The sequence below is a fragment of the Hypanus sabinus genome, chromosome 14, assembly GCF_030144855.1.
Source record: "Hypanus sabinus isolate sHypSab1 chromosome 14, sHypSab1.hap1, whole genome shotgun sequence".
Lineage (NCBI taxonomy): Eukaryota > Metazoa > Chordata > Chondrichthyes > Myliobatiformes > Dasyatidae > Hypanus > Hypanus sabinus.
Genome location: NC_082719.1, coordinates 3,472,284 through 3,498,391, shown reverse-complemented (window position 1 = coordinate 3,498,391; position 26,108 = coordinate 3,472,284). Strand labels below are relative to the sequence as shown.

General features: G+C 45.3%; 2 protein-coding genes across 10 annotated transcripts in view; one reads left to right on the top strand and one right to left on the bottom strand.

Moving 5' to 3' along the window:
• Positions 1-1,295: 1,295 nt before the first annotated feature.
• LOC132404527 (retrovirus-related Pol polyprotein from transposon 17.6) overlaps positions 1,296-26,108 on the bottom strand; it is a 218,274-nt gene continuing 193,461 nt past the window's right edge. For 2 of the 8 annotated variants that reach the window (XM_059988701.1, XM_059988699.1), the window contains 4 exons: positions 16,823-16,964; positions 9,343-9,602; positions 8,039-8,195; positions 1,296-7,846 (listed from right to left, as the gene is read on the bottom strand). In XM_059988701.1, coding sequence (XP_059844684.1) covers positions 3,623-5,038 — 1,416 coding nt within the window. In that variant the 5' untranslated portion in view covers positions 5,039-7,846; positions 8,039-8,195; positions 9,343-9,602; positions 16,823-16,964 and the 3' untranslated portion in view covers positions 1,296-3,622. Of the gene's footprint in view, positions 7,847-8,038; positions 8,196-9,342; positions 9,603-11,313; positions 11,373-16,822; positions 16,965-17,462; positions 17,693-26,108 lie in introns of those variants that run through there. The other 6 variants (XR_009515555.1, XR_009515554.1, XM_059988704.1 and 3 more) reach the window with 6 other exon arrangements.
• Positions 12,667-26,108, top strand: part of cds1 (CDP-diacylglycerol synthase (phosphatidate cytidylyltransferase) 1) — a 127,026-nt gene continuing 113,584 nt past the window's right edge. The window contains exon 1 of one of the 2 annotated variants that reach the window (XM_059988698.1): positions 12,667-12,943. Coding sequence is in view for 1 of the 2 variants with exons in the window: in XM_059988697.1 (XP_059844680.1) it covers positions 12,884-12,943 (60 nt within the window). In the remaining variant the exon portion in view is untranslated. The remainder of the gene's footprint in view (positions 12,944-26,108) is intronic. The other variant, XM_059988697.1, reaches the window with a different exon arrangement.

The following is a 26,108-nucleotide window of genomic DNA, read 5'->3' as shown; positions in this document are numbered from 1 at the left end:
GTTCCTTTAAATACTAGCACCGGCAAAACAATTCCTTTATTTCCCATTCTCAGCTGCACTGGAGCCGTGCACTGTGCCAATTGTGTTTTCCCCGAGAACCCTACCATCTTAATAAACTTTCCTGACATGGGAAGGTGAAGGGCATACTTTGGCTGTACACAAGTGTACGTGGCTGCAGTATCTATCATCATTGGTGTCAGTTGCCCTTCTAATATAATCTGAACAAGGGGTTCCTCGTCTGCCTCCCTTGTTATCATTGGGTAATGTCCCTTCCCACTCGAGTTCTTGGGGCACCCCTAATACCCCGCATAGGGGTTCACAGGTCCACTTGGGCCTGTGGGGGCTGGTCCTTGGCTAAACTTTAGTTCTCTTCTTATCGGTTCCTGCTGGTGTGTGACAGGCCATGGTGTAAACGGACAATCTCTTCTCATGTGACCTGGCTGATTACATCCCCAGCACAATCTCTCTACCTCTCTTTCCCCCTGTTTCCTCACTGGTCCCCTCTGCCCATAGCTCCTCTGTCCCCCTCCTTGGGACTTCCAGTCCTGTCCGGGCTGTTTGAATTTAGTCTGTTCCTGATAGGGCATTTGTGGGAATGCTCCTCCAACGACGTTGATTATTGGCATGGGGTTTTCCGGCCCTTGTCTTACAGTATGATCGGTTCCTCCATATAGCGGTGCTTCATCCAGTTCGATGGCTGTACTCGGACCGGTGGTTGCTGGCAGCATCTTTTTGTTTTTCTCTTTTTCCTTCTTTTTGAGTTCTTCGAGCTGCATTTGTATTAACTTTCTTTGCACCTCTTCCTGCTGCTCAGCTGATGCACCATCAATAACTCACACTGAGACGTAAGGCGAGATATCGGCTTTTATTGACTGGAAGAAGGAACCAGGAGTGAGTGTCTATCATACAATGTCTTGGAGACTGAGGCCGAGCGTCAGGCCGCAGATCTCCTTTATACAGGGGCCTGTGGGAGGAGCCACAGGAGTAGTCAGCAGGGGCGTGTCCCGACAGGCACATAGTTCACCACATTCACCCCCCCTTCGTTTGAAAAAGTCCTCATGTGGCGAAGTTTCTTACAAGTCAAGTCTATCAGGTGGTCGAATCTGTCGCTGCGATCTACGTAGCACCGGCTGTGACCGCATAGATGCCGGCAACATCGGTGATTGCACAGGGGACGGGGGTTGCGCGTGTTCTTGCCCACTAGGCGCCGGTGATCCCTCATGCATGTGCGAGGTGCCTGGTATAAATGCGTACGAAACGCCCGGTATACAAGTGTCGTGAGGAGTCTGTGTAGGGCCTGGTGAGCACGGTGTCAACTCTGGTGCAGGGTTCATAGTTACCAGAGAGCCTTCAGGGTAGTGGTCTGCTGCACCTGCGGGTGCCAGGTGGCGGATGGAGACCGTGTCCTCCCGCCCATCTGGTAAGACCACGTAAGCATACTGGGGGTTCGCATGTAGAAGGTGAACCCTCTCCACCGGCGGGGAGTATTTATTGCTCCTCACATGTTTCCGGAGCAGCACTGGCCCCGGGGACGTCAGCCAAACTGGTAGGGTGGTCCCAGTGACAGACTTCCTGGGAAAAGAGAATAGGCGTTCGTGAGGGGTGGCATTGGTGGACGTACATAACAGAGAGCGGATAGAGTGCAGTGCCTCAGGGAGGACCTCCTGCTATCGAGAGACTGGCAACCCTTTTGACTTAAGGGCTAAAAGTGTGGCCTTCCACACTGTGGCATTCTCCCGCTCCACCTGGCCATTACCCCGGGGATTATAACTCGTGGTCCGACTGGTAGCAATGCCCCTAGCTAGCAAGTACTGGCGCAGCTCCTCACTCATAAAGGAGGACCCTCTATCACTGTGGATATAGCAGGGATACCCGAACAGAGTGAAGAGCTGGTGCAGGGCTTTTATGACGGACGTGGCAGTGGTGTCGGGGCAGGGGATGGCAAAGGGGAACCATGAGAACTCGTCGATAACACTGAGAAAATAGACATTGCGGTCAGTGGAGGGAAGGGGGCCCTTAAAGTCAACACTCAGTCGTTCAAAAGGGCGGGTGGCCTTGATAAGTTGTGCCGTGTCAGGACGGTAGAAGTGCGGTTTGCACTCGGCACAAATTTGGCAGTCCCTGGTCATCGTCCTGATGTCCTCCAGGGAGTATGGCAGGTTCTGAGCTTTCACAAAATGGTAAAATCGGGTGACCCCCAGATGGCAAAGTTGTGCATGAAGGGCGTACAGCTGGTCGAGCTGTGTGCTAGCACATGTTCCCTGGGATAGGGCATCAGGGGGCTCATTGAGTCTGCCAGGCCAGTACAGGATATCATAGGTGTAGGTGGAGAATTCTATCCTCCACCGCAAAATCTTATCATTTTTGATCTTGCCCCGCTGTTGGTTGCTGAACAGGAACGCAACCGAGCGCTGGTCGGTCAGCACGGTGAACCTTTTGCCAGCAAGATAGTGCCTCCAGTGCCTAACAGCCTCCACTATGGCCTGGGCTTCTTTCTCCACCGCGGAGTGCCGAATTTCGGAGCCTTGGAGGGTGCGAGAAAAGAATGCTACTGGTCTGCCTTCCTGATTGAGGGTAGCAGCCAGAGCGAAATCGGAGGCATCACACTCCACTTGGAAGGGAGCGGTCTCGTCCACTGCATGCATCGTAGCTTTGGCAATGTCCGCTTTAATGCAGTTGAAGGCCGCGCGGGCCTCAGCAGAGAGGGGAAACGAGGTAGACTTGACCAGGGGGCGAGCCTTGTCTGCATAATGGGGGACCCATTGGGCGTAATAGGAAAAAAAACCCAGGCACCGTCTGAGGGCCTTGAGAGTGGTGGGAAGAGGGAGCTCTAACAGGGGGCGCATACGTTCGGGATCAGGGCCAATAACCCTGTTTTCCACGACATACCCAAGTATAGCAAGGCGGGTGGTACCAAACACACACTTGTCCCTGTTATAAGTAAGGTTCAGAGCTGCGGCCACTTGGAGAAATCGTTGGAGGTTGGCGTCGTGATCTGGCCTGTCATGACCACAGATGGTGATGTTATCCAGATAGGGAAATGTGGCCTGCAGTTGGTACTGGTCCACCATCTGGTCCATTTCCCTCTGGAAGACAGAGACACCATTCGTGACACCGAAAGGGACGCGCAGGAAGTGATAGAGCCTGCCTCCCGCCTCGAAGACGATGTAGGGGCGGTCCTCTGGGCAGATGGGGAGCTGGTGATAAGCGGATTTCGGATCTATTGTCGAGTACACCTTATACTGAGCAATCTGGTTGACCATATCCGCGATGCGGGGTAGGGGGTACGCGTCAAGCTGCGTAAACCTATTGATGGTTTGACTATAGTCCACCACCATCCTATCTTTCTGCCCAGTCCGAACAACAACTACCTGGGCCCTCCAAGGGCTTGAGCTTGGCTCAATGATCCCCTCCCTGAGCAGCCGCTGTACCTCTGACTTAATGAAGGCCCTGTCCCCCGCGCTGTACCTCCTGCTTTTGGTTGCCACAGGTTTACAGTCGGGGGTCAGGTTGGCGAACAGCGGTGGGGGAGGGACCTTGAGAGTGGAGAGGCTGCAAGTGTCGGTAGCGCAGCTGTCGGCCTGGTGCTGGATGGGATGTGTGTGTGCGTGTGTGTGTGTGGTCAGTAGCGGGGTATGTGAAGAAGTCCCACAAAACTGAGGATTCCGGACAGTGAGTGGTGGGAGGGGCCCGTCACACTTCCGAGATGGCTCTGGAAGTCCAGCCCCAATAGCACAGGTGCGCACAGATTAGGCATGACCAGCAGCTCAAAGTCCCGATATTCTGTGCCTTGCACCACCAATGTCACTACACAACCCGCCCGGATGTCTGTGGACTGCGACCCAGAGGCCAAATGGAACCTCCGACTTACCGGCCGTGTCGCGAGTCCGCAGCGTTGCACTGTGTCCGGGTGAATAAAACTCCCAGTGCTGCCCATGTCAAACAGGCATCCAGTCCAGTGCCCCTCCACCTGGATGTCCATCATGGACCTTGCAAGCTGGTGTGGGGCGCTTTGGTCGAGGGTTACGGTGGCCAGAGTTGAATCGCCGTCGGGGTACCCGGTAAGCATTGGAGGGTCGGGGGCGGGGCATGCTGACGCCGACAAAGATGGCCGCTCACATCCGGGGTACCCGGTCAGCATCCGAGGATCGGGGGCGGGGCGTGCTGACATCGACAAAGATGGCCGCCCACATCCGGGCATGCAAGATGGCGGCCCCCACGTTTCACCCGCAGCGCTGCACCCCGCTCGAGGTTGAGACTTACAGACCTTGGCGAAGTGGCCCCGCTTTCCGCAGCTGGAGCAGGTCGCTTCTCGCGCTGGACAGAGTTGTCGAGGATGTTTCTTTTGGCCACAGAAATAACACACGGGCTTCTGACGGGCCACCGCCGTGGTCAGGGTCTGGGAGCTCGTGGAATCGCGACTGGCGGCGGCGTTGGCGAATTCACTCCCGGGAGCCAGCGGTGGCGGGGTCTGAGGAGTCCACGGAACCGGCGGGGAATCACGCAACTGGACAGCGTCGGCGTTATGCAGCGCAGCTTCTAGAGCATTGGCCGTCTCGATCGCCGAGCTTAAGGTAAGATCCGAGTTCTCCAGCAGCCGCTGGCGCATGTACACTGACCTCAGTCCCGTCACAAAGGCGTCTCGCACCAGCAGCTCCGCATGCTGTTCTGCCGTGAGCGTCTTGCAGTCACAAGCTCGGACTAGTGTCTGTAGTGCTCGGAGAAACTCAGCGCACGATTCGCCAGGCCGCTGTTGCCGGGTAGCTAAACGATGTCTTGCGTAGACGGTGTTCACCGGCCGCAGGTACTGTCTTTTGAGGGCGTCCAGTGCCCCATCGTAGGTCGGCAGGTCCCGGATAATGGAGTAAACTTTGGAGGAGACCCTCGAGAGTAGGATTCTGTGCATAACGGCGGGTTCAGTCGCACGAAGCTCCGCCAAGTACGATTGGAAGCATGCAAGCCAGTGTTCAAAAGCGAGAGTTGCGTCAGGGTCTTGAGGGTCCAAATCCAACCGGTCCGGACGCAAAACGGGTTCCATGTTTTAAAACTTCCAGTCAATAAAATTGATGCACCATCAATAACTCACACTGAGACGTAAGGCGAGATATCGGCTTTTATTGACTGGAAGAAGGAACCAGGAGTGAGTGTCCATCATACTATGTCTTGGAGACTGAGGCCGAGCGTCAGGCCGCAGATCTCCTTTATACAGCGGCCTGTGGGAGGAGCCACAGGAGCAGTCAGCAGGGGCGTGTCCCGACAGGCACATAGTTCACCACAGCAGCCAACCTTCATTTGCCTTTCCGGTATTTCTCAACCGCATGGACTACGTGGTCTCTAAATTCTTGTGGGGTCATTGACATCAGCCCAACCACATCCTCCAGTTTGGATTTTACTTGCGAAGGCATTGCATCCAAAATGCTATGTCGGAACAGTGTGGTGATAAATAAGCTATTTTCCACCTCTTGCTCAGTCTCCAGTCTCCATCTTTTCAACTGGTTTTCTACGTAGGCTGCTGGGTTTTCAGTGTCTCCCAGTGGATCCCCCTTTAAGGCTTTGGGGTCCACTTTGGGTGGGTAAAGCTTCCTGAGGGCCTGCCATACCCTCTGCCTCACTCTGTCGAACCCGTCTCCGTCAGTTCTCGGGTCGTTCGAGTTTACTATGCCAGCCATTTCCATTATTTCGTTAAATTTGGTACCCATCAACCTTATCAATAGTGCCTTCAAATCTCCCATAGCCAATAATCGTCCAGCCGTTTCTTCTTCAAAGGCTCTAATCCATTTCCCTGCTCCTTCATGTAGATTGGGCAGAGTGTTTTTCAGCCCTTCTAGGTCCTGGGATCCCCAAGGGATGTACTGCACTTGTCCTGATCCTTTAACTAACAATGGCATCATTCTTCCTCCTCCTTCCCACCTGCCCTGGTTCTCCTCCTCACCTGACTCCCCATCCGTCTCAGGGTATGTCTTTACTGCCTCCCACACAAATTTCTCCAGGGTCCTCTTCTTCCCTCAGTCACCCTGTGGAGTCCTTCCTTTCTGTCCTGATTCAATACTTGTTTGGCCCCTGGAGTATTTTTCGCATCTCCTCTGGCAATCCCCTCTCAGTAACTTATCTAGCTCTCTCTCTACTTCCGCAAGTCGCTTCCCTACCGCCTCCTTCTGCTCTTCTAGGCTTCTGCCTCCTACTTCTTCCCCACAAATTCTCACATCCTCTCTCTCTCCACTTAACTCTTGCTCCTCCAATGAGTCACCTTCTCTTTCTTCCTGTCCATGTCTGTACACCTGTGACAGGGACTCTTCATGATCCTTACTCGTGCTTGACTCCCTTCTCTCTTGTGTTTCTCCAAGACTCTCATCTCCTATCTTTTTTCCACTTCCTCTTGAATGCCTCATCTCTTCCTGCCCTGATGAGCCACTTTCTTTTCTAGTCTGTTTATTTCTATAGTATAACCGATACTCCTCATACTCCTTTTCCTCTCTCAAGTTTTCATCCGTTCAATCTCTTCTTTCATTTCTCTCTTTGCCTGTTCCACCTTTATCCTTTCTGCCTGTATCTCCTTCCATATCGCCACTTTTTCCTTCTCGTATTGTCTTTTTCCTCCTCATTATCCCAAACTTGTACTTCTCCCTGCATGTTTACTGTCCCCGTTGGCAGGGGGCACTGCTTAGGGGTTCCTTCCTCATTATAGGGAGGGGACTTTTCTGTTTCTTTCACATCCGGGTACGGAGCTGAAGCCAGTTTCTCACTGTACCTTCCTCTCTCTCTAACAGGCTGTTTCTCCAGCACCTTAGTGTCTTCCTCACTTGTAATCAATATTCTACCTGTCCTCAGTCTTTCTCCCTCCATTCTGAAGAGTTTTAGCACTTCCATTTCTCGTTCTCTTTTTTGCCCTCTTTTCTTAGATTTATCTTTTGGTTTGTAATTTTTAATTAGTGCCTCCATTTCTTAGCACAAGCTTACATCAAACGTTCCTTCTCTTGGCCATTTTGTGACCAGGTTTTTGGTTCTCTTTTCCCATTTTTCTGAAGTTTTTGTGATCTCATATTTATTTACCGGGATTTTTTTTGCTCAGAATCTCTACTGCCGTTCCTTTACCTGTCATGTTGTTCTCTCTTTTTAAGGTATTTCAGAGATTCACAGTTTGTTTACACGATAATATTATTTACTCTAATTCTATGCCTAGTCTATCATCTATCTACCAGCGCTTTAAACTATATATTGGACTGTCCTTGTTTCCTATTCTGTTCTGCCCGTACAGACCTCTACTCAGAGAGGTATCCACAGAACTTTCTGTTTGCACCTCGTCTATTCAGACCCTTATCTCTTAAGGCGGTATCCACGAGGATTTTCTCTATTTTTCTTTTCCCTGCCCGTTCAGACCTTGGTTTTATACGAAGCGGTATCCACAGGGACTTACCAACACCACATGGAATTTTTCTTCACTTAACTTCTTATTAGCTTATTTGTACTTACCCTCACTGCAGTGTTCTTGATCAATCCTCTGAGCCTCCTGTTCTGCCAGATTCTTTGGACCGGAGAGACCCTTCGGCACTGGTTCCACACTTCTGAGACTTCAAGACCTCCCCAAAACCAACAGAATTCTTAGTCTAAATTGTCGCAAAAAGTGCTTACCTTTTGTTTGGGTGCACCCTTAATTCTGTTAGCCTTGTGGGGGTCCCCAATCTGCCGTTTCCTTTCCGCGGGTCTCTTTACAGTCCTGCCGCGGTCAGGTTATTTCAGTTCACAGACACAGACTGCTCTTCGAATAGTCTGCTATAGTTTATCAAAAGGGCTTTGTTATCTTTTTCCTTTTTCAATTGCTTTAATCCACCACCCCTAATGCAAGAATCTGTCCAAGAAATAATTCACAAAATGTTGGTCACAAGAACAATCTCACAAAATAGTGACCTCCATACCTTCTACCACATGGTAACAACAAAAAACATTTGTTTTGTCTACTTCCACTGTCCTTTGCTCATTTCATTTGGCTATTTTGTTAATTTTTAATTTCTTAATGGCTAACAGTCATTTTTATACTTACCTGAATATTGTCTGGAAGTCCAATAGCAAGGAAGAGGACATCTGCAGAGGTTAGAAATCCAAGCAACACACACCAGGACTGGTGGAACATCAACTGTACTCTTTTCCATAGTTGCTGTCTGGCCTGCTGAGTTCCTCCAGCATATTGTGTGTATTATCTGGAAGTAGAAGGTTCTGAAATGAGTGGCTGATGTTTGAAGTTATTTCCTTTATTGTTGCTTCTGTGGTACTCATACTGAATATGTTGCTCATATCTGAAATGCAGGAAGGGGCAACAGACATAAGGCAAACATTGGCAAAGACCCTGTAGCATATGTGTTTTACAGTGATTCATGCAGATTTCATCCCCAAAGTGTTTTCATATGCCCCATGCTGCTATCTTTAGCATTGTGAAGGACAGTGGGGTAAGATGGTGATACAACAGTTGTTATGGAACCAGTAATTCAGAGCGCTGTTCACGCTAAGCTGCACAGGTCCGCAGCTACATAGTAACTGAAAGCTCCTGTGTAGGTAGCCTTTGTTGCCGTACAGCTGAAATTTTCTATAACGTTTCATTAAAGTGCCATGCATTTTTAGGCCTTGTAAAAATTTCCTGCTCACTGCAATGGTTGGTCCATCTCGCTGTAAAACAAATTGATCCAGAAAGCTGAGTACAAATTTCAAATTTAAATTTAGTTAGTAATTTGGATTTTTTTTTAAAAAAAGATGCGTCATTGTTGCCAATCACCATGAAACTATTAGATTAATTTTAAAAATGCCATTTAGTTCATAAAGGCCCAACAGGCCATTTGACATCTTTATCTTGCCAGACCTGCATGTGACTCCAGAGCTATCAAGGTGGTTAATAATTATATCCCTTCTGTAACAGGCTGGTACTTAGGTCAAGGATGATTGAGATAGACAATTAATGATGGCCTTATAGAGATACCCATACCTTGAAAGCAATTAACAAAAAAATACAGATTTAAGTTCCAAATTAGTGGTTACTGAGATCTGCAGGAAGATCTACAATCATACACCTAGGTGTGAGCTTTCTCTATCAGGCACTGCAGCTTGAAAGTTTATGCCTCCAGATTGCTGCCCACTGTAGTGTTAGGAAGGACTTTCAAAGGAACAATTTGTTGCCTCTGCTGAAGGAAAAGGAGAATCAGCCTAAACAGAGCAAATTTGTGAGGATTGTGACATTCTTGTGGTGAAAAAGAGTGCATTTGCAGTCTGTTGAGCTCCCTTTTAGTGCCTGGAGCTCGACATCTATCATTCTTTGAATATCTGATTCACATATGATCATGAGAAAAGATTTCTCACCTTGTCAGTGTCAATGCCATGTATCTGGGAAGCTCTCGTATTCCCAGCATGTCTGCCGTACTTGCTGTTTTTCAGCTGCCACAGCACACAAGGAGCAAGCTGTTGGAGGACAAGGGCCAACCTTCCTTCCTTGGCTTTTTGCTTTTGCTGCTACAGCTGAGTCTGCTATGTTGACAGTAAGGCAGACGCCAGGATTTGAATGAAGATTGCCAGATTGTGTTGATTTTGGTATTTGCACATCTCTGGAAGCCTTAAGTACTCTGCAGAAGAAGTTAAATATGTCATCATTATATGCTGCATGCTCAGCAACTTGAAAATGAAGGCCTAGCCTTTTCCTAAAGTCCTGCATGAGGTCAAAGGAAACTGTGTGGCTAAATTGATAGGACATGGCAGAATAGGAGCATGATGACAAACTTCTCTTGAGTGAACTGTTACCATATTTTCTGTTGGACCCAGAATCATGCAATAAAGCAGTAGTTTTGAAAATGTATTTCATTGCAACACAATGCCACATGTCAGTAGCAAAGTTTATTGACTGAAGGCATTATACTAATCTAAAAGATCTCAAGAAAATTGCTGCTGCACGGTGGAATCTGCAGATCAGTGAAAGTTCCCCCAACCTTCTTGATATCCCTTTCAGGATCTCTATCAGGCCAGTAAACATGCCAAGCATTGCACCATGCATCAGGATCATCCTCATCTGAGTCCTCCTGAGCAGAACTACTGGGTGAACTTTCCCTCTTTAGAGCTGGCATAACCACTTCCCTACTCCTTTATATAAAGTGCTGCCCATATATTAACCATTTGCATGAAAATGCAGGTAGCCTTATCAGTAATATTGTGGATGATACCAAAATTGGTAGTATGATGCACAGTGATGGAGGAGGAGGAGCGTAGGAGAATCAGTGGTGCCTGATGGCGACTCCTTTGCTTGCATCTTCAGAAACAGCTCTATTTCCATCTTTAATACCTCTCTTTTTCCCTTTCAGGTTTCTTTTGATGACCCTGACCTGGAGTTACACGCTGACTTCGGTTCTTTGCGGGAAAGGGACCTGCTCTCGGGGTTTCACGACTGGCTGTTATTCAGCACACTAAGGGTGTGGCCTAATAGTTTTGCTCACCTTCAGAGGTCCGAGATTTTGTGGCTCTGGAGACGGATGGGGGGAGGGGGGGGGTGAAATCAGAGGTCGGTGTCCGAGCAGAAGATCAGTGTGTCGTGGGAGTTGGAAGATCTAAGGCTGTGTGCCCGGAGATCCGAGATCTTTGGGCACAAAGCTTGGAAAAGCGACACAACAGACTTTTAACATCGCAAACCAGCAAGTTGTTTGTTATCTCTCCCCTCTCACTGTGAAACGGAGTTACCTCTTTCTCTCTTATTAGGGAGAGAGAGAGAGATCCTGTAGTATGTCAAATACCGGGTGAACTAATAGTCTTTAGGGTACTGCAAGTCTGTGTCTTTGCTGCATGCGTGACTGCTTGGTAGTGGGTGCCGATGCTATTTTTTCCTGGTGGGAGGAGAGGGGATTGTTGCTTGCTGCCACTTACGTGCGGGAGGGAGGGGAGCTGGGTGGGGACTTTGGGGTTCTAACATTTAACTGTCATTCATTCTTTGGGGGCACTCCTCTGTTTTTCGTGGATGGTTGCGAAGAAAAAGCATTTCAGGATGTATATTGTATATGTTTCTCCGACATTAAATTGTTACCTTTGAACCTTTGAAGAAGCTTGGCTAAGGCTACAACAGAATTTAGATCAATTGGGAAAGTGGGCCAAGGAATGGCAGATGGAATTTAACTCTGCACAAATGAGCCATGACAGATTTTGAGAAGGTAAGCCACAGCAGGATTATACAAGGTCTGGCAGGGCCCTGAGGTGTGTGATAGTACCAAGATATTTGGGGATACAAGTACACAGTCCCCTGAAAGTGGTAATGCAGGAAGACAAGGTGGTGAAGAAAGCACATGGCATACTTACCTTTATCGGACAGGGCAGAGCACAAGTGCCTTGCTACAGCTGTAGGAGATGTTGGTGAGACCAGACCGGGAATACTGTGCGTAATTCTCATTGTAAAACTATAGGAAAGATGAGATTAAACTAGAGAGGGTACAGAAAAGACTCACAAGGATGTTGCCAGGACTGGACGTTGGAGGGCTTTAGTTGTAAGGAGACTGGACAGGCTGGGACTGTTTTCCCTGGAGCAAAGAAAATTATGAAGGGCGGAGGTAAGATAGATTATTGCAGTCTTTTTCAAAGGGTAGGGAAGTCTAAAGTTTAACTCTATGACCACAGGTATCAAATATTTTCTGCAAGAGACTCTTTAACTGAGGTCCAGTCCTAACCTTTGCACTGGTGCTGAAAGGGTGTGGTGCTGAGATGATTGAATAGGTATGCCCAGTGCAAGTTTGCATTTTATTGGGAAGAGATATAAGGAACATTGGCCTTAGCAAAACAAATGAACTCATAGAACTTCTTCCCACATTGCCCTGTTTCATGGAGACTGAGAAAATGTTTCATTTTTGCCTTGCTGAGCTTCTTATGATACTTGGACCTCACTGCCGTCCTCCCCCTTCCCACCTGGTCTGTCATTGTGAACTCAGGGACATAGACCTATCACCAGCGGTTCCCCTGGAGCAGTGAGTACAGTACGTTCACTTCTAGTATCCTTGTACTTAAATGGATTGCTGGATTATTGATGTCAATAATGCAATTAATAAACTCATGCAATGCACTTCAATACAAAATAACGTAAAAACGTTGGTAATTTAAACTGTTTTTAATTTTAAATCTAAATCGAAATTTAAATTTAAAAAAAGATTTCTTGCAGTTGAACTCCGTCAGGACATGAACAGGTGCTCAACTGCGCGGAGGTTTGTATATTTTTCTCAGTGCTCAGGTGTTTTCAGACCAGCGCAATACAACCTTCGTATTGTAGCTTTATGCACGCCCTTTCCAAATGACAAGCTGACCAAAGTCAAAAGTTTGCAATGCTGACAATATATTGCAAAATATCAAAATGAAGTAGAAGGTGACTTTTTGATATTCTCGGAGAAAGACCTGCATTTTTAAAGGTGAGCAAACTATCACCTGGCATTGACATTGGCTAAATCTGCAATTTGTCGTGCAACTTTGAGGAAGAAATTGAACACAGAAAGAGCGCATGCAGCCTGGTACTGATTAAAGCAAGCGAAGCATTTTGTTTAGCTCCAGCTAGCAACGCCACTCCAGAGACGCAGTCAGTCAGCCCGCCGCCGCCGCGACCGCGGCACCCGGAGCGTGCGCACGACGGCTCGAGCGAGCGCAGCCCGCCCACGGTTACCAGGCAATCCGGAGCCTGCGTCAGAACGGGAGAGCGCGGGCGCGGCGCGGCGCCCCTCCCCTCCTCTCCCTGCGCGGTCCCGAGCCGAGCGCGTTTTATTTCGGGATCTGTAGTGCGAGTTGGCATCGGTCGGGAGAGGGGAAAATCGGAGGAAACCCGGTCTCGAGTGAGGGGGTGTAAAGCGGCCGCGCGTTGGCAGATCGGCTGAAAGGGGAAAGAAACGGAGAAATGACTGATCCCAGGAGGAGGAGGAAGCCAGTAAAAGAGCCGGAGAACCTGAGCGACAAGGTATGGGATTACAGCTGTAAGCTATTTCTGTGTGGAACCAGGTATGAAACCTGATATATATAATGCTGATTTTCAAACCTTACCGATGTTGCTGATAAGGTGATAGTAAGAAAATGCTTTCAAAGCAGACTCTGATGTATAACTAATGCACAAAATTACTGATGCAGAAAACACATACCTTAGCAAATTAAGGTGTTTAAAGGTCGCCTGCCAATACTTGGTTTTGCAAATTATTGAGAACATCTCTGTAAACTACAGTTTAACTTGCTGAATAATACAATGCGGCGGTCAGTATTATTCAGTAAATACTCTGAATCAAATTAATGGAATATCATTGCATTTAATTTCGTGTATGGATAAATAATGTCGGCTGCACTGCATCTTTTTAAAGTTGCTAAACATAATGCAATCATCTCTGAAGTCTATTGTGACCTATATGCCACTAGGTTCAAATACATGACACTTATTATGCTTAACAGCTGCACCATATTTTATAAAGAAGTCTATTTTTAGAAGTTTGTTTTTAATAGAATTGTAATTCCAACTTTATAAACTTGGAGAAAACCGATTATAATTATCCTTATCAAAAAGTTTCTGATCTTAAGTGAACTTGTACATCCCTATATTTGATATTTCACTTTAATTTTTATTGCTATTAAGATAAATGTTTTCAAGTTATGAAACATCACATCATTGCTCTACATTGATAATATGTCAGAAAAGAAACAGCAAATACAACAGTGAAATTCAAATGTACTGTGTTAGAATTTGAAATGTAAAGCCATGGATTAAGACTTTGTTCATGTTTATATGCATGTTTCTATATGTAGAAGATTCAGATTTATTTATCGCAGGTACATGGAAACTTACAAATTTATATGGAAAGATTGAATGGGTTAGGAAATTATTCCTTGGAATGTAGAAGACAGAAGAGATTTGATATACAAAATTATGAGGGGTTTAGATAGGGTAAGCGTAAGTGTAAGCGGGTTTTTTCCTCGAAGGTTGGGTGGGATTACAATTGGAGGCCATGGGTTATGGGAGAAAGGTGAAAAATTTAAGGGAACATGAGGGGAAACTTCTTCACTCGGACTGTCATGATAGTGTAGAACAAGCTGCCAGTGCAAGTGGTACATGTGAGCTCAATTTCAACGTTTGAGAAGTTTGGATGGTACGGGTACGGAGTGCTATGGCCCTGGTGCAGGTCATGGGAGTAGTCAGTTTAAATGGTTCAGCATGGACTAGATGGGCTGAAGGGTTTGTTTTTGTGCTGTACTTTTCTAAGACTCTATGGTAAAATGGATCGTTTACATTAACAACCAACACACCTAAGGTTGTACTGGAGGCAACCTGCAAGTGTTAACATACATTCCGATGCCAATATTGCATGTTCACAATGCTTGGCATAACACCACTGAACACAACAAGCAACAAAATAACAACAGCAAAAGTATGCCCCTCCCACACACACAAAGACAATCCAGACTCCAGGCTTTAACTTAAGACCATAAGATATAGGAGCAGAAGTAGGCCATTCAGCCCTTTGAGTCTGCTCCATCATTCAATCATGGGCTGATCCAATTCTTCCAGTCATCCCCACTCCCCTGCCTTCTCCCCATATCCTTTGATGCTCTGGCTAATCAAGAACCTATCTATCTCTGCCTTAAATACACCCAATCACTTGGTCTCCACAGCTATTCGTGGCAATAAATTCCACAGATTTACCACCCTCTGATTAAAGTAATTTCTCCACAACTCTGTTGTAAATGGACATCCTTCAATCCTGAAGTCGTGCCCTCTTGTCCTAGACTCTCTTACCATGGGAAATAACTATGTCATGTCTAATCTGTTCAAGCCTTTTAACATTTGGAATGTTTCTATGAGATTCCCCCTCATTCTCCTGAAATCCAGGGAATACAGCCCAAGAGCTGCCAGATGTTTCCCATATGGTAACCATTTTATTGCTGGAATAACAGGCAATCCCCGGGTTATGTACGAGTTCCGTTCCTGAGACCGTCTTTAAGTTGGATTTGTACGGAAGTCAGAACAAGTACATCCGGTATTAATTAGCGTTAGTCAAACGTTTGTCTTAGTATGTAGTATAAATGCATAGAAAGGTAAAATATAAAACACTTAAGAAAGGTATGCATTCCAATAGCTAAACCACCGCGTTGCTTAGTAATAATTGTAGCTTTCATCGGGGCAGCACCTTTCACATGCTCCATTATTCTCACTTTATCTGTTATCCTTTAAAATTGTTCCAATCATTGACCGACTGTAGCCTAACGCTTTTCCAATAACCGATGGCGTTTCACCTCTTTCCAAACGCTATTATTTCCACTTTATTTTCCATCGCGATTGCTTCCATCAATAGAACAGGAACACTGCGGGCGGCGGCTCCCGAGCTCCGCTGGATCCTAAGAACCACCGCATTGAGACAGGCTAAATGGAACAAGTGGGGGCTCTGCTGTGTTTGGGTATTTGATCATCCACAATATTCCACGTGGGAATTTAAACTGGAGTAGGCAGTGTGTGTGTGTTTTTATTTACGAGGTCGAGTTGCGAGCTCGACATCAACCCAGCACGATGGTACGGGAGTCACTGGATCAACATCAACCCGGCATGGGAACGGTCTATCACTGGATCGAACTCAGGGAAACACTGTTCTCCAGCCCGGCTGGCACTGATCTCACTGCGCCACCAGCTGACCGGAACGGGGGTGGGGTGGGGTCAGGGTGAATCTTACTTTAGAAAAATTTAAGCCAAATACAAAGTTAAACACTCAACACAGTGTCAACGGCAACAACTTAAAATGGCGGACGACGTTCTCCTTCTTCGGTTCGTACGTACAAGTTGTCCATAAGTCGGATGTTCGTAACTCGGGGACTACCTGTATTCTTGTTAATCTTCTCTGAACCCTCTCCAATGTCAGTATATCTTTTCTAAAATAAGGAGCCCAAAACTGCACACAATACTCCAAGTGTAGTGTCACGAGTGCCTCATAGAGCCTCAACATCACATCCTTGCTCTTATATTCTGTACCTCTAAAGATGAATGCCAACATTGCTTTGGCCTTCTGCACCACTGACTCAGCCTGCAGATTAACCTTCAGGGTATCCTGCACAAGGACTCCCAAGTCCCTTTGCATCTTTGCATTTTGAATTCTCTCCCCATCTAAATAATAGTCTTCCTATTTATTTCTTCCACCAAAGTGCATGACCATACACTTTCCAACATTGTATTTCATTTGCCTCTTCTTTGCCCATTCCCCTAAACTATCTAAGTCTCTCTGCAGACTCTCTGTTTCCTCAACACTACCCACTCCTCCACCTATCTTTGTATCATGAGCAAACTTAGCCACACATCCATTAATCCCATAGTCCAAATCATTGACAAATTTCGTGAAAAGCAGCGGTCCCAACTCTGACCCCTGTGGAACTCCATTGGTCAGCCAGAATAGGATCCCTTTATTCCTACTCTCTATGTTCTGCCAATGCCAATTGTCCACCCATGCTAGTAACTTCCCTGTAATTCCAAGGGCTGTTATCTTGCTAAGCAGCCTCATGTACAGCACCTTGTCAAAGGCCTTCTGACAATCCAAGTACGCCATATCTACTGCATCTCATCTGTCTACCCTGCTTGTAATTTCCTCAAAAAATTGCAGTATATCAGGCAGGATTTTCCTTTTGGGAAACCATGCTGGCACTGGCCTATCTTGTCATGTGCCTCCAAGTACTCTTTAATCTCATCCCTAACAACTGATTCCAACAACTTTCCAACCACTGATGTCGGGCTAACAACTCTTATAGTTTCCTTCATGCTGCCTCCCTCCCTTCTTAAATAGTGAAATAACATTTGTACTTCGGACTAACGACTGACCTTTAGGCTTCAATCTTCGGTATTGTCTCTGGAGTAGTCGATGATGGGATCCTGAAGTCTGGGCTCACCAGCTGACTGGCCCTCGAGCTTTCTGCTCATGGTTATCGGATCCCAGGCTCCTTCAATCTGGGACGGTCCAAATCTGAAACAAATATTTTATTATTTTATACAAACTCAAGGTTTACAATGATAATATACTAGTTGTTAATCTATAATTAATATAGAAGTACCAGAAAAAGAACAGTTCTAATAGTCTGAGCATTTGTCATCATCTTAAAAATGAAATTATTTTATAATTGTAGGAAAAATGTTTTAGCATACAACTTCAGGTAAGTTGCTGCTTGTTTTTTTTTCAGGAAATCCTCGCCTTTATGAGGATTTGTCTGGAATTGGGTTGTAATGAGCCAGCTGCCTGGAATGGCTCTCTGTTGTGTCTGCCCTCTTGTGTAGAGGTGCATGATTATGCAATTTGTCCCTCTGCACCTGAAAAGTAATCCATGAAGTAGAGCAAATTCTAAGAGACAGCAACTAAACTACAAATTTTTCAATTGTTCTTAAATATCTCAGATCGGCCTAGTTAATGACCTAAGTAAAATATTCAATAAAATATTATATTAAAAAATCAAAAGCGCTTACTTACTTGGTATACTTGCATTTTCAATGGGTATACAAATGAATTAGTTGATGTCTATATACTGTACTAGCCAGTCTTGGTGTGAAGCTGTGCGGCCAGATAAGAAGTGTATTTCACTTCTTAGTACTTGGTTGTTGTTACAGACTTATACATTTAGTCATACATGTGGGAATTCTGAAGTGAGTTGAGTACAAATAGCTCTCAGCTGGCACTTTGTTATAGAACTGCTTGCAATCAGTTAGTTTGATTTGGTGCATTATTGGTTTTGTAAAAGTGAGCTTCTTTGAGTCAGAGGTGGAGTGAGGTTTTTATCCATTTCACTTTTTTTTAAGGAGCTAATGTTTAACAATTTCATAGAAATCATTGCTATGTTACTACTTGTACACGACAAAGATAGACAACCATTGTAAATATTTGTTCTAATTACCACTGAAGTATTTTTATGATCTTCACGTGGCAGATTAGCTTTTAAATTAGTTACTAATAGGAACCTCATCTTTGGCAATCTATCCGTTAAGGCATTTATAGAGATGGGCATTATGTGATTGTTGTAGAGGTATGTTTCTGTCTTCACACACAGGACATAGAAACACAGAAAATAGGTGCAGGAGTAGGCCATTCGGCCCTTCGAGCCTGCACCGCCATTCAGTATGATCATGGCCGATAATCCATCTCAGAACCCTGTACCTGCTTTCTCTCCATACCCCCCCATCCCTTTAGCCACAAGGGCCATATCTAACTTCCTCTTAAATATAGCCAATGAACCGGCCTCAACTGTTTCCTGTGGCAGAGAATTCCACAGATTCACCACTCTCTGTGTGAAGAAGTTTTTCCTCATCTCAGTCCTAAAAGGCTTCCCCTTTATCCTTAAACTGTAACCCCTCGTTCTGGACTTCCCCAACATTGGAAACAATCTTCCTGCATCTAGCCTGTCCAATCCCTTTAGAATTTTATACGTTTCAATAAGATCCCCCCTCAATCTTCTAAATTCCAGTGAGTATAAGCCTAGTCGATCCAGTCTTTCTTCATATGAAAGTCCTGCCATCCCAGGAATCAATCTGGTGAACCTTCTCTGTACTCCCTCTATGGCAAGAATGTCTTTCCTCAGATTAGGGAACCAAAACTGCACACAATATTCTAGGTACGGTCTCACCAAGGCGTTGTACAACTGCAGTAGAACCTCCCTGCTCCTGTACTCGAATCCTTTTGCTATGAATGCCAACATACCATTTGCCTTTTTCACTGCCTGCTGTATCTGCATGCCCACCTTCAACGACTGGTGTACAATGCCACCCAGGTCTCGTTGCATCTCCCCTTTTCCTAATCGGCCACTGTTCAGATAATAATCCGTTTTCCTGTTCTTGCAACCAAAGTGGATAACCTCACATTTATCCACATTAAATTGCATCTGCCATGAATTTGCCCACTCACCTAACCTATCCAAGTCACCCTGCATCCTCTTAGCATCCTCCTCACAGCTAACACCACCGCCCAGCTTCGTGTCATCCGCAAACTTGCAGATGCTGCATTTAATTCCCTCGTCTAAATCATTAATATATATTGTAAACAACTGGAGTCCCAGCACTGAGCCTTGCGGTACCCCACTAGTGCCTGCAATTCTGAAAAGGTCCCATTTACTCCCACTCTTTGCTTCCAGTCTGCCAACCAATTCTCTATCCACATCAATACCATACCCCCAATACCATGTGCTTTAAGTTTGCACACTAATCTCCTGTGTGGGACCTTGTCAAAAGCCTTTTGAAAATCTAAATATACCACATCCACTGGCTCTCCCCTATCCACTCTACTAGTTACATCTTCAAAAAATTCTATAAGATTCGTCAGACATGATTTTCCTTTCACAAGTCCATGCTGACTTTGTTCGATGATTTCACCTCTTTCCAAATGTGCTGCTATCATACCTTTGATAACCGACTCTAGCATTTTCCCCACCACCGATGTCAGATTAACTGGTCTATAATTCCCTGGTTTTTCTCTCCCTTTTTTAAAAAGTGGGGTTACATTAGCTACCCTCCAATCCTCAGGAACTAATCCAGAATCTAAGGAGTTCAGAAAAATTATCACTAATGCATCCACTATTTCTTGGGCTACTTCCTTAAGCACTCTGGGATGCAGACCATCTGGCTCTGGGGATTTATCTGCCTTTAATCCCTTCAATTGAATCCCTTCCTAACACCACTTCCCTACTAACATGTATTTCCCTCAGTTCCTCCATCTCACTAGACCCTCGGTCCCTTACTATTTCCGGAAGATTATTTATGTCATCCTTAGTGAAGACAGAACCAAAGTAGTTATTCAATTGGTCTGCCATGTCTTTGTTCCCTATGATCAATTCACCTGTTTCTGACTGTAAAGGACCTACATTTGTCTTGACCAATCTTTTTCTTTTCACATATCTATAAAAGCTTTTACAGTCAGTTTTTATGTTCCCTGCCAGCTTTCTCTCATAATCTTTTTTCCCTTTCCTAATTAAGCCCTTTGTCCTCCTCTGCTGGTCTCTGAATTTCTCCCAGTCCTCAGGTGTGCTGCTTTTTTTTTGCTAATTTATATGTTTCTTCCTTGGACTTGATACTATCCCTAATTTCCCTTGTCAGCCACGGGTGCACTACCTTCCCTGGTTTATTCTTTTGCTAAACTGGAATGAACAATTGTAGTTCATCCATGCGATCTTTAAATGCTTGCCATTGCATATCCACCATTAACCCTTTAAGTATCATTTGCCAGTCTATCTTAGCTAATTCACGTCTCATACCTTCAAAGTTCAGAACCTTTGTTTCTGAATTAACTATGTCACTCTCCATCTTAATGAAAAATTCCACCATATTATGGTCAATCTTACCCAGGGGGCCTCGCACAACAAGATTGCTAACTAACCCTTCCTCATTGCTCAATACCCAATCTAGAATGGCCTACTCTCTAGTTGGTTCCTTGACATGTTGGTTCAGAAAACCATCCCGCATACATTCCAAGAAATCCTCTTCCTCAGCACCCTTACTAATTTGGTTCACCCAATCTGTATGTAGATTGAAGTCACCCATTATAACTGCTGTTCCTTTATTGCACGCATTTCTAATTTCCTGTTTAATGCTATCCCCAACCTCACTACTACTGTTAGGTGGCCTGTACACAACTCCCACCAGCGTTTTCTGCCCCTTAGTGGTATGCAGCTCTACCCATATCGATTCCACATCCTCCAGGCTAACGTCCTTCCTTTCTATTGCGTTAATCTGCTCTCTAACCAGCAATGCTACCCCACCTCCTTTTCTTTCCTGTCTATCCCTCCTGAATATTGAATATCCCTGGATGTTGAGCTCCCATCCTTGGTCACCCTGGAGCCTGTCTCTGTGATCCCAACTATATCGTATTCATTAATAACTGTCTGCACATTCAATTCATCCACCTTGTTACGAATGCTCCTCGCATTAACACACAAAGCCTTCAGGCTTGTTTTTACAACACTCTTAGCCCTTATACAATTATGTTGAAAAGTGGCCCTTTTTGCTTTTTGCCCTGGATTTGCCTGCCTGCCACTTTTACTTTTCACCTTACTACTTATTGCTTCTACACTCCTGTCTCTCTCCATCCCCCGGCCACATTAGTTTAATTCCTCCTGAACAGCAGTAGCAAACTAGGACCTTGGTTCTAGTTTGAACCCTAGGACAGTGGTTCCAGTCCAGCCAAGGTGCAGACCGCCCTGTTTATACCAGTCCCACCTCCCCCAGAACTGGTTCCAGTGCCCCAGAAATTTGAATCCCTCCCCTTTGCACCATTTTTCAAGCCACGTATTCATTTGAAATACCCTCCTATTTCTACTCTGACCAGCACGTGGCACTGGTAGTAATCCAGAGATTATTACCTACTTTTTAGTTTATCTCCTAACTCCCTAAATTCACCTTGTAGGACCTCATCCCGTTTTTTACTTATATCGTTGGTACCTATGTGCACCAGGACCACTGGCTGTTCACCCTCCCATTCCAGAATGTCCTGCAGCCGCTCAGAGACATCCTTGACCCTTGCACCAGGGAAGCAACATACCATCCTGGAGTCTCGTTTGCGGCCGTAGATACGCCTGTCTATTCCCCTTACAATCGAATCCCCTATCACTATTGCTCTCCCACTCCTTTTCCTTCCCTCCTGTGCAGCAGAGCCACCCATGGTGCAATGAACTCCGCTGCTGCTGCCTTCCCCGATGAGACATCTACCCTAACAGTATCCAAAACAGTATAATCTCTTTTGTGTTGTGTAGCTTGTATCATGTTAAATGGGTAGTCAGAGCAGTTCTGGCATGTCAAAAATGGCATCCATTGAAAATCTGTCGATCAGTAGCAGCTGAAATATACACCATGACAATTTGTAAACACTTAGCCACCATATCCACTCAGGCATCAACCTAGTTCATTGAGAAATGCAGAAGGACATGCCAGGAGCAGCAACACGCATATTTATAATGATGAGGTGCCAATATAATGAAGCTATAACATACATAATGTGAGTACTAAACAACACAAATAGTATGCAATAGAATTTAGGGATCTCTCAGCTGGTGTGAAGCTCCTACCACATCTAGGTTTAAATAAAAGTGTATGATTAAATGGCTAATGGAGATTGGGAGAAGAATATACTCCTAGTGTAGTCATCTTCAGTAGTAGGATCATTGTTTGAGTGCTCATGAACAATCTCTGCTTCCACCTATCATCTCTACTATCACAGAAACCAGTTCTCAGCCAATTTGCTTCATTCCCTGGAATATCCAGAACCAGTTAAAGGCACTCCACCCAGCAAGGAATAGGAAACAAGTAATTTCCACACTGATGATCTGCAATCTAGACCTAGCTGCGCCTCACATCAAATTTCTCCAATGCAGTTGCAACATTGGTATCTACTTGACAATGTAGAAAAATGTCCAGTCATCTCAGTCATCAGGAAAATGGTGGAAAGTGTCAGAGGTCCTTTTAAGTGGCACTACCTCACCAGTAACCTACTTTCAATGTCCATTTTTGGTTTTATTGAGACTACTTGATTGCAGAATTCGTCACTTCTAATCAATACGGATCAAAGAGTAGGATTACAGAAATGAGGCGAGAGTGACGGCCTTTGATATTGTAGTAGCATTTGAAGAAGTGCTTTAGTAAAACAAAACTCAAGGGGCAAACACTGTCAGAATCACAATCTGTGCAAATGACAATGGTTATTGTTGGTCAATCATCCTAACTGTAGGACATTGTTATATTAGTTACTCAACACAATGACCTAGGCCCTACTGCTTCATCAGTGACTTTCCTTCCATCATATGCTCAGAAGTGGTCTGCTGCTTATTCAGAGTACATTTCTATTCTAAACTCCTCTTCAAGTAAAGCAGTCCATGGCTGTATATATTGGGACCTCGTGGTCAGTTTGGAAATGGACGGGTAAGTAGCAAGTTACAAACACCATAAATGCAGAGGGTAAAAGTAATCTCTAACAAAAGCTTGCCTAGCCACCTACTTGTATTCATTCTTGTTACCTTTGAGTTATTTTAGAAGCTCAACTGAACATTGGTGGGAAAAAAACCTGTCAAGGGCTGGATATCCTTTGACATGCCTCAATCGTGGTGCACATTAGGAGTTTGTTAGAATGCTAAACACACCTGGATGAGTGCAGCTCCAACAGTTGGCAAGAGGCTCAATATTACCAAGTCAAAACAGGTCTCTCATCTTGACAACTTGTCCATTGCCCTAAGTGTTTATCCAAAACTACTCCTGTTCCCCGTTTACCACCCCTCCTCCAAATATGTGACCTCTACTATCAAAAAGGACATGGGCAGCAGGTGCATGAGATCATCATCGCTTGTGAATTCCCCTCTGTCACACACCATCATGATTTGCAGCTATGTTACCCACATTTGGCATTGTGCTTACTGGAAATCCTTCCTTAATATTATTCTGGTAGTGCCTTCATGAGGGGAAGTGTGGCCAATTAAGTAGGTTGCTTTTCAAGGGCACTTAGAGATTGGCAGTAGCTTAAAAAAAATGAACTGGAGCAAACACTCAGTGACCACTTTATTAGGTACACCTGCATACCTCATTAATGCAAATATCTCATCAGCCAATCGTGTTGTAGAAACAGTGAATAAAAGCATGCAGACACGGCTTCAGTGTTATTCAGACTAAACATCAGAATGGGGAAGAAATGTGATGTAAGTGACTTTGATTGTTGGTGTCAGATGGGGTGGTTTGAGTATCTCAGAAACTGCTGATCTCCTGGGACAACAGTTTCTAGAGTTTACAGAGAATGGTGCAAAAAACAAAAAAGAATCCAATGAGCATCAGTTCTGTGGACAAAAAATGTCTTGTTAAATAAGTGAAATCGGAGGAGAATGGCCATATTGGTTTAAGCTGACAGGAATGTGAAAACAGCTCAGGTAACCATGCATGACAACAGTCACTCCTCCAGATGTGAGAATGCTGTTCTTGGACTACAGTTCAGCATTGAGCAACATAATTCCCTCCAGGCTTGACAAGAAGCTCAGAGACCTCAGCCTTCACCCTGCCTTGTGCAGCTGGATCCTGGACTTTCTGTCAAATTGCCATCAGGTGGTAAGAGTGGGTTCCCTCACCTCTGCCCCTCTGACGTTCAACACAGGAGCCTCCTCAGGGCTGTGGCCTGAGCCCCCTCCTTTACTCCCTGTATACCCACGACTCTGTCGCCACCCACAGTTCCAATCGGCTAAATAAATTTGCAGGTGGTACTACATTGATTGGCCTTATCTCAAATAATAGCCTACAGAGAAGTCATCACCCTAACACAGTGGTGTCAAGAAAACAACCTCTCCCAACATGTTGCAAAAACAAAGGAACTGGTTCTGGACTACAGGAGGAATAGAGACAAGCTCACACCTATTTGCATCTATGGATCTGGGGTTGAGGGGGTAAGCAGCTTTAAGTTCCTTGGCATACACGTCACCGAGGACCTCACTTGGTCTGTACCTACCAGCTGTGTGGTGAAAAAAGCACAACAGCGCTTCTTTCACCTCAGTTGGTTCAAGAAGTTCGCCATGAGTTCCCAAATCCTAAGGATTTTCGACGGGGGCACAATTGAGAGCATCCTGACTGGCTGTATCACTGCCTGGTATGGGAACTGTACTTCCCTTAGTCACTGGACTCTGCAGAGAGTGGTGCAGACAGCCCAGTGCATCTGTGGATGTGAACTTCCCATGATTCAGGCATATACAGTGACAGATGTGAAAATAAGGCCTGAAGGATCATTGTGGACTCGAGTCACCCCAGTCACAAACTGTTTTAGCTGCTTCAATCCAGGAAGCGGTACCGCAGCGTTAAAGCCAGGACCAACGGGCTCCAGGACAGTTTCTTCCACCAGGCCATCAGACTGATTAGCAGGCTGATACAGTTGTATTTCTAAGCAATATTGACTGTTCTGTTGTATACCTTACTGTACATACTATTTATTACAAATTACTATAATTTGCACATTCAGACAGATGTAATGTAAAGATTTTTACTCATCTATGTGAAGGATATAAGAAATAGTTCAATTCATGTGCAGAAGATCATCTCCAAATGCACAGTATATTGAATCTTGAAGTGTATGGGCTACAGCAGCAGAAGACCATGAATGTACATTCAGTGGCCACAGGAGATACCTAATAAAGCGGCTACTGAGTGTAGAACAGTGCAAACAGAAAGAAGTCCTTTTGGTCTCATAATGTCTCCACTGACCATGATATCAATTTAAATTAAACCTATGTATCTGTAAGTTCATGTCTGTCTTAGTATTCCTCCATTTCTTACACTATTATGTGCCTGTCTAATTTCCTCTTAAATGTCACAATTCTATCTGCATCTGCCATCTCTGGCTGCACTCTCTGTGGAGTCATGTGGAGTGGGAAGTTTTTCCCACACATCTTCTTCAGACATCCCCCCTCTCACCTTAAAGCAGAATTATAAACTCTGGCACTATAGAGGACACAATCCAAGTTTGTCCAACCTCCCTGTAGCTAATACTCTTTAGTCCAGGCAGTATCCTAGGGAACATCTTCTGCAAACCTATCCAAAGCTTCCATATCCTTCCTGTAATGAGTTGACCAGAACTGTACATGATATTCCAAATGTGGCCTGATCAGAGTCTTACACAGCTGCAACATAATTTTCGATCTCTTAGACTCAACTCCTGGACTGATGAGAGTAAACATGCCATATGGCACTTGTGTTGCCACTTTCAGGGAGCTAAGGACTTGGACCATAAGATCCTTCTGTACAGCAGTGCTCCTAAAGGATTGTGCCATTTACTTTCCCCTTGCATTTGACTTCCCAAAGTGTTACACATCACACTTGCCTGGATTGAACTCCATCTGCCATTTCTCCACCCAGATTTGTGTTTGATCTAAATCCTTTGACAAGCTTCTTCACTACCTACAGCCCTACCAGGTTTTGCGTCATTTGCAAACATACTAATCAGCTCATATACCTTTCCATTCAAACGAGAGGCCTCAGCCCTCATCCCTGCAGAACACCACTGGTCACAGATTTCCAGTTAGAATAATACCCCTCCAACACTATCCTCTGACTTCTATGTTCTAACCAATTTAGAATCCAGTCCAAGTGCCGGTGGATAGCTTAATCATCTGGATCAGTC